General features: G+C 35.5%; 1 protein-coding gene across 7 annotated transcripts in view; it reads left to right on the forward strand.

Annotated features, from left to right (window-relative positions):
- Positions 1-14859, forward strand: part of LOC101029346 (uncharacterized) — a 181774-nt gene that overhangs the window by 57785 nt on the left and 109130 nt on the right. For all 7 annotated transcript variants that reach the window (XM_074396877.1, XM_074396884.1, XM_074396893.1 and 4 more), the window contains 9 exons: positions 1068-1134; positions 3660-3717; positions 5332-5360; positions 5455-5527; positions 6490-6518; positions 6613-6685; positions 8830-8860; positions 11558-11624; positions 14122-14179. In XM_074396877.1, the coding sequence (XP_074252978.1) occupies positions 1068-1134; positions 3660-3717; positions 5332-5360; positions 5455-5527; positions 6490-6518; positions 6613-6685; positions 8830-8860; positions 11558-11624; positions 14122-14179 (485 nt within the window). The remainder of the gene's footprint in view (positions 1-1067; positions 1135-3659; positions 3718-5331; positions 5361-5454; positions 5528-6489; positions 6519-6612; positions 6686-8829; positions 8861-11557; positions 11625-14121; positions 14180-14859) is intronic.

A 14859-nucleotide genomic window follows, 5' to 3' on the forward strand; every position in this document is an offset into this window, starting at 1 on the left:
GGCAAAGGTAGGATTGGTTGGCAAATCGGTAATGAAGCTTCAATTGGGTAGTTGGTAACATCCCGATGCTTGGGGTGGTTGACTGAGACTTACTTTCCAGCAGCAGAGGAATAGAGAACTCCTCATCTCAATTACTTTAGCTTGTCTTCTTAGGAATCAGGGGTTTTCTAGGCTGATGGTGTAGATTGGAGACTGCCATGGATCCCTGCAGAAGAGGGATCCAGAAGTGGGAGCCTATGGAAAGGAAGAAAATTAGATAGTTATAAATGAAATGGAGCTGTAACTATTCAGTAGGGAGACTTTTCCAGCAGTCTGTCTTGGGTGTGAGTGTCTATGAAGGTTTTTAATCCTGCTGGGTTTTGTGGACCTGAATAAGGCAGGATCTATATAATAACTGTAATTAGATTTTATAATTTTTAATGTTTTAATCTTCTGTGAAGGATATTCCCAATAACAAAGTAAACCTTTGTAATTTGATTTTTGTACACTCAGCTTTCAACCATGTCCAGTTTTGAGGATGCTCGTGCAGTGTTCTAGAGTAAACAGAATCAATGGGCACACTTTAAGTAGCTTACATGCTGAAGATCCAAGACTCCCATTTTCCAGTGACATAGATTAGTCTTTGAATCAGAAATAGTTAATGGAGAAGAGACAGTGCATTTTCTACCTCGTTTTAGGTTATCAGGTTTATTCCAGTTCAGTAGCAAAAGTTCTGTCAGGTATCAATTGGATTTTCAGTTTTACCTTTAGGGTAGATAATTTGTAAGGACAAAGTATTGTCTGTGCCATTGTATTGGCTGTCAGTATTTGTTATGGGATTAAGGTTGTGTTCATTCGATATTTCATAGTTTGGGAGAGGTGAAGGGAGAAATAGGTAACTAAAACATTTTCTAAACAGAGACCATATCTAAATTATATCAAGAAATATTGTTTAATGTACAGGTAACTGACCTTCCTCAGACTTGGATTTACCATTTTTTGGGGAGAGGACATGGATGTATAGACTGATAGTGTTTTGTGTTAAGAAATGAACCTGCTCATTTTTGTTGTATCGTTTTTCTCTATAGGTGTCTCCAGAGACTGGAGGGTGGTGCAAAGCCTGTGCCGGAGGATGAGTCTAATTCTGATTCTGTGGTAAAGTACTCACTTGTGAAATTAATTTTCTCACTCTGAATCTCATTTTTTATATTATTATCTTCTAAACTTTAGCAGTTGTGTACCTATCATTGTTTTATGTCGTATTAAAAATTTTATTAGAGATAACCATTTCAAAGAAATAGGAGGGGTTAATTTTTATTTTTTTTTTTCCTTTGCAGAATAGAAATAGTTGATAAATACTTTGAGAGTTTGGATCTGAAAATAATGGGCTGGAAAATATATAGTGACAGAAAAATGTTGTTAGAGAATGCTTTCTTGCAATAGAGGAAATAGGAATTTTGGTCTAGGCTTATTTGAGTATGTGTCTCAACATTGAGTTATAAATAAATTGAGAATGCCTAATCACACTTCTGTTTAAATGACTCTTTAATAGATCAGATGACTTATAGGAATCATGGGATGCCCCTGTTACATATAGCATATTGTTTTTTTTAATGTCTTGTACACATATTTCGATATCATACAGTTATTTGCGGAGAGCTGTTTATTTTTATCTTTGGTTCTATAATTGGACAAAAATAATACCAGAAATTGGGGAAATGTAACTAGACATGCTAACATGTGCCTGTAGTTCCAGCTCTTCAAGAGGTGAAGCTAGGAGAATTGCCTGAGTCCAGGAGTCTAAGACCAAGCTTGGCAATATAGCAAGACTTTACCTCTAGTTCAAGAAAAAAAAAAAAAAATTGTGGGAGATTAGCAATTTAAGTACTGTTCTGAAATCTGCATTACAAAGGGTTTACACTGTGTTTTCGAAGTCTTTTTAAGTTAAGAATATAGTTTAAATTCATTATGTCTTTGAAGAATACGCGTTTCATTAAAACAAAAAACAACCTGTTTGATAAGTAGAGACTCTTCTTATTGTTATGGTAAGACTTTAATTTCACAAGGTTTCTGCATTATAATTTTAAAAAATAAACACTCAGGGTCCTTGTATCATTCTAAATTTCATATTTCAGAGGCTTGTGTGCTTTGTTCTTGAAAAAATAATTGTAAAGCTCCTGCATTACTATGAGCCACTTGAAATCAAGAACATATCTGTATGTATCCTGGAATACCTAGAATAAGATCTTGCATGTAAGAAACTTTCCAATAGTTTTAATGGAAATAAACAAACGGGCAAATGGGCTTTTATATAATGGAATGTTATAGTTAACAGATATGCATAATATAACTAATAGTTACATCTGTTACATTTCTAGAATGTTTTCAGTTTATTTTTTCTTTTAAGGTTGACAATGTTTAAATTTACATGACTTATGTTTAGAAAATACATCATATGGAAGAAAATAAAAATTAGCAAAGAGGGATAGGAAATAGGAAAGGTGGATACAGCCTGTTTCCTAATATCTTCCAACTGGAAGCTTGGATTAGGATTTTAGATTAAATTTTCTTACACTTTTAAAGCCCCAGTCATTTTGTATTAAATGTATATTATTCAAGGCATACATTACTCTTTGGAACTGTGAATAAAAATTCTTTCTGCAGGTGGAAAGTTGATGGAACTTAATTTTTTTCTTTGTCTCTCTCTGTAGTGAGAACGTTTCAGCTTTCAGGTTGTTGATCATATTTAACTGTTGGGATGACTTATTTTATAGTAAATGAATTAAACTCTTTGTTACATTAAGTATCGACACAAAACAAACTGTAAAGTAAATGCTAACTGGTATTATTGGGCTTGTATTACGAACACAAGCTTTTCTTCTAAGTTCACGTTTGATTGACTGGTCATGTTTCTCTCTCTGCTTGTTTCTCTATCCTTCCCCTTTGTTTAAAAATGATTTACCTCAGTCTTAACTTTTTCCTTGCAGAACACATGTCTGTAGTGTCTGTTTTTCATTTCACCTCTGTTTCTATTATCAGCACACATATTACCGCTTTCTCGTTAGCAGCTCTGTGTGGCTTTCATTCGTCAATTATTGCTCTATAAGGTGGCTGGTTGTTTTGTTCTCCCTTTTTCGAAAGGAACTGAAGTTATACAATAATTTGTTCTTAGCTTTTAACACAGAGAATGCAAGCAACTTGTACTGTTTCCGATGCCAACCCATTTAAATATAGTACTACTAACATCAACAGGCTCAAATTTTTCCCCACAAAATGTAATTCCCACAGATAGATATGATGCATAGATATTTTGAAAAATAATGTAGTTAATTTACTTTTGTATTATTACTCTTATTCAGTGATATTCAAAATTACATACGAGTAAATTTTTGTCCTAGTTTGTTGTGGAGAGGAAAAGAAACTAATGAGTATCATAGTGTTTATGTAATAATCCACTAGGGTTGAAAGGAGTAACATTGTGAGACTATCTGTACCACCAATCATAATCATCACGGCATTAAAATATGTCGATACGTAAATGGTGGACTCGAGATTTGAATCTACATAGGAGTGACTTTAAAACCTATACATTTTGTATTAGATCATGTAGTAATGGTGGCTGTTGTAATTATTTTAACTTGCTGCATGTTATTCTTAATCCGATTGTGTTTTTCTTCTAGCTCATTGAAAAATCACGTAAAATGAAGAGGATTCCTCATGAAGACTCTTTAGAAAATTGTAAGCTATTTGAGCCTGCCTATTGAATTATTTACTGATTCTTATTCTTCTTCTCTTCTTTTTTCTTTACTCTCTCTTTTTATTTATTTATTTATTTTTTAATCTTAAGGCACAGTCTCATTCTTTCTGCTGCCTAGGCTGGAGTGCAGTGGCACAGTCTTGGCTCATTGCAACTTCTGTCTCTTGGAATCAAGTGATTTTGCTGCCTCCACCTCCCTAGTAGCTTGGACTACAGGTGTGTGCCGCCACACCTAGCTAATTTTTGTATTTTTAGTTGAGACGGTGTTTAACCATGTTGGCCAGGCTGGTCTTGATCTCCTGACCTCAAGTGATCCGCTGGCCTCTGCCTCCGCCTCCCAAAGTGCTGGGATTACAGGCTTGGGCCAACGTGCCCGGCCTGCATGATTATTTTTATAATAATAGAATCTTGCTATGTTGCCCAGGCTGGTCTCAAACTCCTGGGCTGCTCAAGTGGTACTTCTGTCTCAGCCTTCTGAGTAGCTGAGATAATTATATTAACCAGCCACTGTGCCCTTTTATGTTTTTAATATTCTATCCTGTCTTTGTCTATACTTGCCTTTGTTAGTCTTGGGCATCAGAGATACAGGTTTTGTTGATATTAGTTCTTCGAATGAGATAAACATGAATATACATACATTCACTTTGCTTTTAGAGGAGCTAACTTTTGGATCAAATAGCAATTTGATAAAAATTCTTTCGCGAAAAACATGATCCTTCCAACCGGACCATGTTGGAAAGAAAATAATTTGAAATCATTAATTGACTCCTAAACAGTTTATTTTCAGTGATTATTGGAGTGAGTTTGAAATGCAAAAGCTTATTCATATCTAATCCTTGTAGCAACATTATTTTGTATAACTGTGTCAAATTTGATCATTTATCATACTTTTTGATGAGGTTTATATATGTATATTATGTCTTCTTGCCATGAGTGAATGAAGACAATTTCTGAAGGTTAAACTAGAGGATACAAGAAATGTAGTCACATTATTATACCACGTGGGTATGAGAAATAAAGAATGTAATATACTAGGATTCACCAAACCTATATCCAAGCTGATCATTCTGGGACACATTGACTGAGGAGTTGTGAAGCGTACATTCAACTAAAGTGTCATAGTCATTGTGCACCTGCTCAATGATTAGGCAAGTAGAAGGGCATGATGAATATATGTAGTATAGTGGTACAAATCCTTCTGATGTCTTGCATGAAAGACATGACATGCAGGAGCATTTATCACCTGCTTTGACATTAATTCCCAGACTAAAGAGTTGCTCCTCTGATTTTAGATCACATTTTTTCCTCATCACTCAGCATATGCACAGGCACAATGACACTCTTTTATTGTGGTAATAGACATATAAAGAATAATATCATATTTGAAATTGTAAGTGTATGTTTGATGACACCTGTAATTCTGTTCTCTGTAGTGTGTTTCTGTCATGTTCCTGTTTCAAGACACAAAGTTTGAAACATGAAAGCCTACACTAATACAGGCAGGGGGATAAAGCATGATGATAACACTGAATGAATGTATGGTTAACTTTATCACATCTACATATGATTGATTATGTATCCCTTTTTCTTTTCAGTGTCTTCTGTGAAACAACCAGCCTTGAAGGTAAATACACTCTCATTTATGTTTTTAATTATTAACTCCATCGTCTGTAAAACGCACTTAATATATTGATTATTTTGTTTCAAATCCCATTCAGGCTACAAGTGACAAGAAAACGTCAGTTTCAGTTATAGCCAGTGAAATAAAGAATGGAGACAAATCTGGGAGAGGTAATTTTGCAATACACATTTAATGTCATGTTCACTCAAGATTGAAGAGAACTTCTGTTTTTTGAATAAATCAGTGGAAGGCTCAGTGAAGCTGCACATTCTGATTGAGTGGGCCTGGGATTCTGCATTAGTAATAATTTCTTGGTTGACGCTGATGCTGCTGGTCCTTGGCCTTGATCTGAGTAGTAAGATTATAGACTTCCCTACGTTGAACTTGGGAAGAACATCCATTGAAGAGCAGTTGAAGATATACCAGACTCAGGGGACAGCATAATTGTGCTTTAGTACTACAGCATGTTTTTATCAGGAGGGGAAAGAGAAGGAGATGAAGTAATAGAAATTATAGGCATCAGACCAAATTGCCAAAACCAGAGTGAAAAACGGATCGTAATAACCCATAAACACTGTAGAACAACTAAGGACACCACTGATGGAGTAATTACTTTCCTTAAGGAAGAGAGATTGTGAGGCAGGAAGGAGGGAACAGAAGAAGTTATTTACACAGTTTTGGGGATTCTGCTGAAGAAACCTGAGTGAGCTCCCTTCAGATGCATTTAGAATATTTGCGTAAAAAAAGATTTGACTGTGGCTGTTCCAGGAACTACTGGAAGCAGAAATAGTGCTGGAATTGAGATAAACCACACTGACTCATTGCTCCTCTTTGTTACTGTTAATGTTGCCACAGAGATGCATTTGTTTTTTGTTTTAGTTATAAAAATGAGATAAACTTGAATATGAATATATTGTCTTTGTTGTTCAAGGAACTTACTCTTGGAAGCCTGGTTTCCTGTTTTCTTCAGTGTTTTTCTGTCATGTTCCTGTCCCAAGACACAAAGTATAACACATCAAAGCCTACACTACCACAGGCAGAAAAATACAGGTTGATGCTAACACTGCATGAATGTATGGATATCTTTAGCATATTTACATATGATTTATTATGTATCCCTTTTTCTTTTCAGTGTCTTCTCAGAAACAACGGGCCTCGAAGGTGATTACACTCTCATTTGTATTTTGAAGTATTAACTGCATAGTCTGTGAAATATACATCATGTTCTGATTATTTTGCTTCAAATCCCATTCAGGCTACATGTAAGAAGAAAGATCCTGTTTCGAATATAGCCACAGAAATAAAGGATGGATCAAAATCTGGGACAGGTAATTTTGCAATACACATTTAATGTCATGTTCACTGAAGATAAGAGGGAACTTCCCTTTCCAAATATATCAGCAGAGGGCTCGTGGAAACTGTGAATTCTGATTCAGGAAGCTTGAGATTCTGCATTTGTAATAAGTTATTTAGCGCCAGTGACGCGGCTGGTCCTTGTCCGTGATCTGAGTAGTACGATTATAAACTCTTCTACGTTGAAATTAAATAGAAGAACCTCTGAAGAGCAATTCAAGACATAGCAAGCTCAAGGGACAGCATAATTTTGCTTTAATTCCACAGCATGTTTTCTTCAGGAAGGAAAGGAAAAAGAGATGTAGTAATAGAAATGATAGACATCAGGTTGTATTGCTGAAACCAGAGGGAAGAAGTGATTGTAATAACCCATAAACACTGTAGAATAAGAGAACTAATGAGACCACCGATGTAATAGTTATTTTCTCCAAGGAAGAGGGATTGTGAGGCAGCAAGGAGGGAAAATAAAACATTATGTGTGTAATTTAGGGGTTTCTGCTGAGGAAACGTGAGTGAGCTCACTTTGGATTTATATAGAACATTTGCGTAAAAGACGATTCCATTTTGGCTGCTTCAGAGACTACTGGAAAGAGAAAAGAGTGCTCGAATTGGGATAATCCACAGTGACTTATTACTCCTCTTTGTTGTTATTAGGCATCAGAGATATATGTTTTGTTGATTTTAATTATCATTATTTTATTTTATTTTTTTTTTTGAGATGGAGTTTCGCTCTTGTTACCCAGGCTGGAGTGCAATGGCTCGATCTCGGCTCACTGCAACCTCCACCTCCTGGGTTCAGGCAATTCTTCTGCCTCAGCCTCCAGAGTAGCTGGGATTACAGTCATGTGCCAGCCACCGTGCCCAGCTATTTTTTTGTAGTTTTAGTAGAGACGCTGTTTCACCATGTTGATCAGGATGGTCTCAATCTATTGACCTCCTGATCCACCCACCTCGGCCTCCCAAAGTGCTGGGATTACAGGTTTGAGACATCGCACCCGGCTGATTTTAATTATTAAAAATAAGATAAACTTGAATATGAATACATTGGCTCCATACATCAAGGAGCTAAGTCTTGGATAAAATAGCTATTTAATGAAATTTCTTTAGAGGATAACATTATACTTCAAAGAGGACTATTTTAGAAATAAAAATTAGGTTGAATTCATTAACTGACTCTAAAAATGGTTATTTTCAATGAATATTGGAGTGACATCTGAATGTAAAAGCTTATTAATATCTAATGCTTGTAGTCCTTTTATTTAGTAGAAGTATGTCAAAACTGATAAAGGCCGATACTGTTTATTGAGGCTTATGTGTCATATTGTGTTGCATGAGTGTGTGAAGAAACTTTCAGAAAGCTAAACTAGAGGATACCAGAAATGTTGAAAATTATTACACCACATGGGTGTGAGTAATAAAGTATATTGTCTATGAGTATTCACCAAACGTATATCCAAGCTGATCTATTTAGGGCATTTCTCCTGCAGAGACATGAATTATACATTCAACTGAAGTGTCATTGTAATTGTGTATCTTCTCAGTTATTGGGCAAGCTAAAGAACATGATGAATATTTGTAGTCCAATGGTATAAATTCTTCTGATGTCTTGCATGAAAGACATGCGGGAATAGTACCACCTGCTTTGACACTGATTCCCAGGTGTATGAGCTGCTCCTCTGATTTTAGATCACATTGGTCCTCATCACTTGGTGTATCCACATTGCTGTTGACCCTCAGTGTTTTAGAAATAGACATGTGACAGGTGTGCACCACCATACCTGACTACTTTTTGTATTTTTAGTAGAGACGAGCTTTCACCATGTTGGCCAGGCTTGTCTTCATCTCCTGACCTCAAGTGTTCCACCACTTTCGGCCTCCCAAAGTGCTGGGATTACAGGCATGAGCCACCGCACCCAGCCAGCATGATTATTTTTGTAAAGATAGAAGCTTGCTGTGTTGCCGAGGCTGGTCTCATACCCCTGGGCTCCTCAAGTGATACTTCTGTCTCAGAGTTCTGACTAGCTGAGATTATGGGAACAAGCCCCTGTGATCTTTTATGTTTTCAATATTCTGTAGTTTTCTATTGTTGATTTAAAATGCATTTTACTTTTTCTTTAAGTGCATCCTGCTGTTGACGAGCATTTAAACAGGTATGATTTCACAGATTATTTAAAGTGATATGTTAATTAAGTGGATAGAGAGAATAGAAACTACTCTCTGTTTAGTGTTCTAGTCTGTGCTAGATACCAGATTACCTGTATCACATTTATCACCTCCTGTCATCTTCACACAGCTTTAAAAAGTATTTGTGCTGTTATTGCTTTCTTACTGATTAGGCAGCTCTGGTCGAAAGAGTTTGAAATGTTGGTTCATGATTCCATAGTTAACAGGTAGACAACCCATGATTTGACAATCATCGGGCCTGGCATTTCACATCACTTTGCGCCTAAACATTGATGGAAAGAGATGTATGCAGCAATGGGATCAAGGTATTGGTTTAAATCAGGTCAATTCAGAAAGTCACATTTTGTTATATATGAACTCTTTTTAGAGTGTTCCTTAGAAGCTTGGCTACTCCAAAAGTTTGTCCTAATATGTTTGGAATTTACAATGGTAACAAGTACCTGTTTTTTTGTTGTTGTTGTTCAGCCATCAAAGTTTTGAAAGCGGATATGTGTTATCTGTGCCCAAAGGACCGTAGGTTTTTCCTAAGCAAGACCAGGTCAGCCTAAGGGAGAAATCATTTTACTGTACATGGAGAATATCTACATATAGTCTATGCTATATTAACTATATTTAGCATATATTGAAAGCATATTTCAAATTCACTTCTCCACTTACTGACTACCCAGTTTGGTTTTCGCTTTGAGTACCCTGCCTAGTTGGATGAAGCTGTTTGTTTTCTGGATTTATTTTTTTCTTTCTACGACATTGAAATAATATTTTCTTGATTTCTTTTTACTTTCTCCTCTGCATTGCTTAGGGTTTATTACTTTCTATTATTGTTTTCCTGTATGGTAGTTAAATATTCCCCATTTTCCTATAGACAAAATGAGAAGGGCACAGAATTTGAGAATTTTAAGAAATCCTGGAGACTAAACAAAATATCCTGTAGTACTTGAATCTGTGTTTAACATCCTGATTAAGTCGTTGTTCAGGTGGAGAATCTGAAACTCAAAGAGATGAAATTATTCTGTTAGATACAGTAAATGGCAGAAATGAGATTTGCACTCAGGTTTCTTAATTCAAAACCCAGTCTTCTTTTACATCATTTTGTCACTGAGTGTTTTTATAACAGAAAGAGGGAGTGGCTCTAGTGAACACAGTGGAAGAGGATGAGAATGGAATGAGCTGTTGAACTCAATGAAAGTGGATAAGAATGGAATTTGCAGGGCACAGCTAAGTTTGAAGAGAAACAAACACTTAAGAAGTTGGAAACATGGGATGTTGGGAGTTATCAAGAAAGGTGTATTAAAATAGGGCATTCAAGGAGTTCTGAAAAGGCTGCTGCCTTTTTGTCTGTTTAACTGAAGGAACTAACAGACTTCTAAGTTTTTATTGAAAAATGTTAAATTAATTTGAGCTGCTGAAAACAGTCTCTGGAACATATAGCAATGTGGAATCTTCTTCCACCCTAGCTTACAGTGGGCTTAGAACACCTCACAAATTAGGGAGCTGGAGATTGCTTAAGTGCATAGATCTGTGACCCAGGATGGATGTCATTTTTTTTTTTTTTTGCCTCTTTCTTGAATTCTCTCATGTACCTGTAGGTTAGGGCAAAGGTAGGATTGGTTGGCAAATCGGTAATGAAGCTTCAGTTGGGTAGTTGGTAACATCCTGATGCTTGAAGTGGTTGACTGAGACTTAGTTTCCAGCAGCAGAGGAATAAAGAACTCCTCATCTCAATTATTTTAGCTTGTCTTCTTAGGAATCAGGGGTTTTCTAGGCTGAAGGTGTAGACTGGATACTGCCATGGATCCCTGCAAAAGAGGGATCCAGAAGTGGGAGCCTATGGGAAGGAAGTTAGATAGTTATAAATGAAATGGAGCTGTAACTATTCAGTAGGCAGACTTTTCCAGCAGTCTGTCTTGGGTGTAAGTGTCTATGAAGGTTTTAAATCCTGCTGGGTTTTGTGGACCTGAATAAGACAGGATCTATATAATAACCATAATTAGATTTTATAATTTTTAATGTTGTAATCTTCTGTGAAGGATATTCCCAATAACAAAGTAAACTTTTGTATTTTGATTTTTGTACACTCAGCTTTCAATCATGTCTAGTGTTTCAGGGTGCTCGTGCAGTGTTCTAGAGTAAACAGAATCAATTGGCACTCTTTAAGTAGCTTACATGCTGAAGATCCAAGATTCCCATCTTCCAGTGACATAGATTAGTCTTTGAATCAGAAATAGTTAATGGAGAAGAGACAGTGCATTTTCTACCTTGTTTTAGGTTATCAGGTTTATTCCAGTTCAGTAGCAAAAGTTCTGTCAGATATCAATTGGATTTTCAGTTTAGCCTTTAGTATAGATAATTTGTAAGGACAAAGTATTGTCTGGCTGTGCCATTGTATTGCCTGTCAGTGTTTGTTATGGGTTTAAGGGCGTGTTCATTGGATATTTCACAGTTTGGGAGAGGTGGAGGGAGAAATAGGTAACTAAAATGTTTTCTAAACAGAGACCATATCTAAATTAGATCAAGAAATATTGTTTAATGTACAGGTAACTGACCTTCCTCAGACTTGGATTTACCATTTTTTGGGGAAGGAACATGGATGTATAGACTGACAGTGTTTGTTTTGTGTTAAGAAATGAACCTGCTTATTTTTGTTGTATCGTTTTGCTCTATAGGTGTCTCCAGAGACCGGAGGGTGGTGCAAAGCCTGTGCCGGAGGATGAGTCTGATTCTGATTCTGTGGTAAAGTACTCACTTGTGAAATTAATTTTCTCACTCTGAATCTCATTTTTTATATTATTATCTTCTTAATTTAGCAGTTGTCTACCTATCCTTGTTTTATGTTGTATTAAAAATTTTATTAGCGATAACCATTTCAAACAAATAGGAGGGGTTAATTTTTATTTTTTTTCCTTTGCAGAATAGAAATAGTTGATAAATATTTTGAGAGTTTGGATCTGAAAATAATGGGCTGGAAAATATATAGTGACAGAAAAATGATGTTAGAGAATGCTTTCTTGCAATAAAAGAAATAGGAATTTTGGTCTAGGCTTATTTGAGTATGTGTCTCAACATTGAGTTATAAATAAATTGAGTATGCCTAATAACATTTCTGTTTAAATGACTCTTTAATAGATCAGATGACTTATAGGAATCATGGAATGCCCCTGTTACATATAGCATATTGTTTTTTTTAAATTTCTTGTACACATATTTCGATATCATACAGTTTTTTGTGGAGAGGTATTTCTTTATTTTCATTTTTGGCTCTATAATTAGATGAAAATAATACCAGAAATTGTGGAAATTTAACTAGACAAGCTAACATGTGCCTGTAGTTCCAGCTCTTCAAGAGGTGAAGCTCGGTGAATTGCTTGAGTCCAGGAGTTTAAGACCAAGCTTGGCCATATAGCAAGAGTTTACCTCTAATTCAAAAAACAAAAAAATTGTGGGAGATTAGCAATTTAAGTACTGTTCTGAAATCTGTATTACAAAGGGTTTACACTGTGTTTTCGAAGTCTTTTTAAGTTAAGAATATAGTTTAAATTCATTATCTCTTTGAAGAATATGCGTTTCATTAAAACAAAAAACAACCTGTTTGATAAGCAGAAACTCTTCTTATTGTTATGGTAAGACTTTAATTTCACAAGGTTTCTGCGTTACAATTTTAAAAAATAAGCACTCAGGGTCCTTGTATCATCTTAAATTTCAAATTTCAGAGGCATGTGTGTTTTGTTCTTGAAAAAATAAGTGTAAAGCTCTTGCATTACTATGAGCCACTTGAAATAAAGAACGTATCTCTATGTATCCTGGAATACCTAGAATAAGATCTTGCATGTAAGAAACTTTCTAATAGTTTTAATGGGAATAAACAAATGGGCAAATGGGCTTTTATATAATGGAATGTTATAGTTAACAGATATTCATAATATAGCTAATACTTACATCTGTTAAATTTCTAGAATGTTTTCAGTTTATCTTTTCTTCTAAGGTTGACAATGTTTAAATTTATGTGACTTATGTTTAGAAAATACATCATATGGAAGAAAATAAAAATTAGCAAAGAGGGATAGGAAATAGGAAAGGTGGATACAGCCTCTTTCCTAATATCTTCCAACTGGAAGCTTGGATTAGGATTTTAGATTAAATTTTCTTACACTTTTAAAGCCCCAATCATTTTGTATTAAATGTATATTTTTCAAGGCATAAAAATTCTTTCTGCAGGTGGAAAGTTGATGGAACTTAATTTTTTTTTTCTCTCTCTCTGTAGTAAGAACGTTTCAGCTTTCAGGTGGATGATCATGTTTAACTGTTGGGATGTCTTATTTTATAGTAAATGAATTAAACTCTTCATTACATAAGTATTGACACAAAACAAACTGTAGAGTAAATGCTAACTAGTATTATTGGCCTTATATTAGGAATAGAAGCTTTCTTTTAAGTTCACGTTTGATTGACTGGTCATGTCTCTCTCTGTGTTTATTTCTCTATCCTTCCTCTTCATTTAAAAATGATTTACCATAGTCTTAACGTTTTCCTTGCAGAACACATGTCTTTAGTGTCTGTTTTTCATTTCACCTCTGTTTCTATTATCAGCACACTTATTACAGCTTTCTCTTTAGCAGCTCTGTGTGGCTTTCATTCGTCAATCATTGCTCTATAAGGTGGTTTGTTGTTTTGTTCTCCCTTTTTTGGAAGGAGCTGAAGTTATACAATAATTTGTTCTTAGCTTATAACACAGAGAATGGAAGCAACTTGTACTGTTTCCGATGCCAACCCATTTAAATATAGTACTACTAACACCAACAGGCTCAAGTTTTTTCCCCACAAAATGTAATTCCCACAGATAGATATGATGCATAGATATTTTGAAAAATAATGTAGTTAATTTACTATTGTATTATTACTCTTATTCAGTGATACTTGAAATTACATATGAGTAAATTTTTGTCCTATGTTGTTGTGGATAGGAAAAGAAACTAATTAGTATCATAGTTTTTATGTAATAATCAACTAGGGTTGAAAGGAGTAATATTGTGAGACTATCTGTACCACCAATCATAATCATCCTGACATTTGAATATGTGGATACGTAAATGGCAAACTCGAGGTTTGAAGCTACATAGGAGTGACTTCAAAACCGATACATTTTGTATTAGATCATGTAGTAATGGTGGCTATTGTAATTATTTTAACTAGCTGCATGTTATTCTTAATCCGATTGTGTTTTTTTTTCTAGCTTATTGAAAAATCACGTAAAATAAAGAAGATTCCTCATGAAGGTTCTTTAGAAAATTGTAAGCTATTTGAGCCTGCCTATTGAATTATTTACTGATTCTTCTTTTCTTCTTTTTTCTTTACTCTCTTTTATTTATTTATTCATTTTTTAATCTTAAGGCACAGTCTCACTCTTTCTGCTGCCTAGGCTGGAGTGCAGTGGCACAGTCTTGGCTCATTGCAACTTCTGTCTCTTGGAATCAAGTGATTCTGCTGTCTCCACCTCTCTAGTAGCTTGCACTACAGGTGTGTGCCGCCACACCTAGCTAATTTTTGTATTTTTAGTAGAGACGGTGTTTAACCATGTTGGCCAGGCTGGTCTCGATCTCCTGACCTCAAGTGATCCGCTGGCCTCTGCCTCCGACTCCCAAAGTGCTGGGATTACAGGCTTGGGCCAACGTGCCCGGCCTGCATGAATATTTTTATAAAGATAGGATCTTGCTATGTTGCCCAAGCTGGTCTCAAACTCCTGGGCTGCTCAAATGGTACTTCTGTCTCAGCCTTCTGAGTAGCTGAGATAATTATATTAACCAGCCACTGTGCCCTTTTATGTTTTTAATATTCTATCCTGTCTTTGTCTATACTTGCCTTTGTTAGTCTTGGGCATCAGAGATACAGGTTTTGTTGATATTAGTTTTTCGAATGAAATAAACATGAATATACATACATTCACCTTGCTTTTAGAGGAGCTAACTTTTGG

The sequence above is a fragment of the Saimiri boliviensis genome, chromosome 1 (genome assembly GCF_048565385.1).
Source record: "Saimiri boliviensis isolate mSaiBol1 chromosome 1, mSaiBol1.pri, whole genome shotgun sequence".
NCBI classification, from domain to species: domain Eukaryota; kingdom Metazoa; phylum Chordata; class Mammalia; order Primates; family Cebidae; genus Saimiri; species Saimiri boliviensis.